Source organism: Pinus tabuliformis, chromosome 2_2, assembly GCF_031772625.1.
Source record: "Pinus tabuliformis cultivar Carrire ecotype Pingquan chromosome 2_2, CPIR1, whole genome shotgun sequence".
In the NCBI taxonomy this organism is placed as follows: Eukaryota; Viridiplantae; Streptophyta; class Pinopsida; order Pinales; family Pinaceae; genus Pinus; species Pinus tabuliformis.
Window position 1 is genome coordinate 1,311,256,741 of NC_142300.1, and position 2,740 is coordinate 1,311,259,480.

Genomic DNA, 2,740 nt, shown 5'->3' on the forward strand with positions numbered 1-2,740 from the left:
TATATTTAGAGCCCCAACCATCCCTGCTTTTTCCAGAAACACATGAGCAGAAGCTGCCCTTAGCTCGCTCGCCTTTACATAAAATAGGTATTCGCACACGAGCGCTGCCTCCTCCAATAATAGCAAATGTGATTACTTTATTATCAGACAGTTCAGCAGACCTGCCATTCTCGTTTGTTTGTGATTAATTTATTAGCAGACAGATCAGCAGACCTCTAATTTCTTCTTTATAAATTCTCTCCATTTCCCTCCTCCTGCTCATCGTGATTTATAGATGAGAACAAAGAGAGACAAGGAGCCATTCGTATAACCAGATTTCTCGCTGAGGGAGATCGATATTGATCAACTAAGCTTCCCATAGTTTGGAAGGCTCATAAAGATGGGAATCTGCATGTCATCTGCAGGGATACCTTACGCAGCATTGGGAGGAGGAGGTGGAGGAGCACCTTCAGCCATTGTTATATTGATGGACGGCACCTACTACCAATTTTCTCGCCCTGTTAAGGCCCAACAGATCCTGACAGAAAGTCCGGACCATTTTATTTGTAACTCCGATTACCTTTACATCGGCCAAAAGATGTCGGAGCTTCTCCCCTGCGAGGAGTTACAGATTGGCCAAATCTACTTTCTACTTCCGCGAAAGAAGCTACAGTTTGTGCTTTCGGAGTCGGATATGGCTTGTCTGCTTTACAAGGCTAATTCTGCACTGAAACAGATGTGTACCAAATATGGGGTCGGAGATTATATGGAGCCTAACTTCTACAGAGACCCACAAATTGGAGGCGAAGAAGAAAAAATGAAATTGAGATCGGAGCAGCTGTATTCATTATCTGGGTGTGGAAGTAATAACTCAAAGTCCCCGCGGTCACAGTTTGGGTCTCCCAGAAAACAATGGAGAGTGAAGCTCGATACGATCGTGGAAGTTGCTTGATTATACGGAATTTCATGAATTTTGGATGATTGAGTAGGGATGTAAGTGTACAAATTCAAATTAGTCCCTTACCCGGTTTATTTATAGCAGCAACAACAACATTCAATTCAAAGGGCCAAGCAGCGGCTTTAATCCAAAACCAGAAATCTGATTGGGTCCCAATTGTAGTTGATACATATTTGATATTAAGAAAATCAAAATGTTGTTATTCCTGAAATCAAACTTCTCTGATTTATATGGCTGGGCAAATACGGTTCGACAGCGACATAATAAAATGAAAGAAGATCTGATATTTTGCACCTTTTCAATTTGGTCTCACTGGAATTTGGGATTTGGGATTGAATGAGAAATTTCTCAATTGGGTATGAACCTCGCATTGAAATGATAAATTTTGATTATTTAAATAATTTTATTTTTAAAATTTATTACCATTTATTATTTAAAATTTTATTTATTTTTTTCCCATTTTTTTTTAATCGTATATAATTAGTTGTTTAAATTTTACATATGCCATTGCCAAAGCCCAAGGGGCCATTACGTAGTGCTGGTGTTATTGGTGTGCTACGTGGGTTGAACATGTGGGTGTCAGGGTAGTTGTTATTAATCATTCTAACTAATATTCTCAATGGATTGAGAGAAGGAACGGTCTTCGACAGCAATATCTTGGCCTTAGTATAAAAATTATTTTTTTTTTGCTTTGAAAGTTACAGAAATTCTTGTTATATTTTGAAAATCTTTTGTAGGGATTTTTGTAAATCTAAGTAAAAGCTATCAAAATTCATAATTTTAGGTGCCTTGGAAGTTTTTGATGGCGCTGAATCCATTTCTATATCAAAAACATTATTCAAACACTGCATTTATAAGATTTTTTGAATTATTTTTTGCCCAGATTCCGTTCACTTTTAGCTGTTTCGGCAATTCCTCCAAGATATTGTATACCTGAATTAAATTGCTTTTCCTGAAATAGTAATGTACCTTCGGAAGGAAGGTAGGGAATGTTAATCGCATTATTTAATTCTCCAGATAATATTAATATGGTGTAAATTATTGAGTTAAATGATTTTAAATTGTGAATTAAATTAGATACAACTAACACAACTATATACATTAAATGTTTGGTAAATATCAATAAGTATTAATTAGTGAAGTAAATTTTGAGATTTTATTTATTTATTTGTGGTGAGTTCTATGACTATGTTATGATCTTATTTGTTTCTAAAATCTCAAGTAACCATAATATAATGAATGCTTGATTCCCATAGAATTTCATTAAAGTTAAATTCTAGTTAAAGTTATTATAGCTATGACCTTTTATGTATTAGAGAGAAAATATGAAAGGAGATGTTCAATTTTCAGGTGGCCTCTACAAGAGTTAAAATATACATGGAAAGATGATATTGTGAAACAAACTCAAATTCATTGAAATGACCAAATTAGACTCACATACCAATTAACTTATGAAGGTCATGAAAATTTATATTGAGTATGGAGTGAGTATTCCATGTAGTTCATCCATCTTCAAGTTTTCGATATCTTTATTTCTTCAATAGTTGAAACCTTTAGATTGAACCTCAATCAAAGCGATATCAAGACTTTTGAGCAATTCTTGATTCTTCAATATTTTCACCCAATCCTTTAATAATGTTCGCAACTTCATCTACTAGAAGGAAATAATTTGCAATGATTTCTTCTTCATTCATCTTTAAGCTTTCAAATTGTATTCTATGAGTTTAAAGTTTAGCCCTTTTTACCTTTTTATCTCCTTTATACATGCTTTGAAGCTTATCCCAAATTTGTTTGGCATAGTCA

General features: G+C 34.5%; 1 protein-coding gene across 1 annotated transcript; it reads left to right on the top strand.

Annotated features, from left to right (window-relative positions):
* The first annotated feature begins 379 nt into the window (after window positions 1-379).
* On the top strand, window positions 380-931 carry LOC149198345 (uncharacterized). The gene has a single exon (XM_089409017.1). The coding sequence runs from the start codon at window positions 380-382 to the stop codon at window positions 929-931; it is 552 nt and encodes a 183-aa protein (XP_089265143.1).
* Window positions 932-2,740: the final 1,809 nt, after the last annotated feature.

Bases quoted from the DNA above. Each gene is read 5' to 3' on its own strand.
- LOC149198345 (XM_089409017.1), top strand. From the start codon at position 380: ATGGGAATCTGCATGTCATCTGCAGGGATACCTTACGCAGCATTGGGA.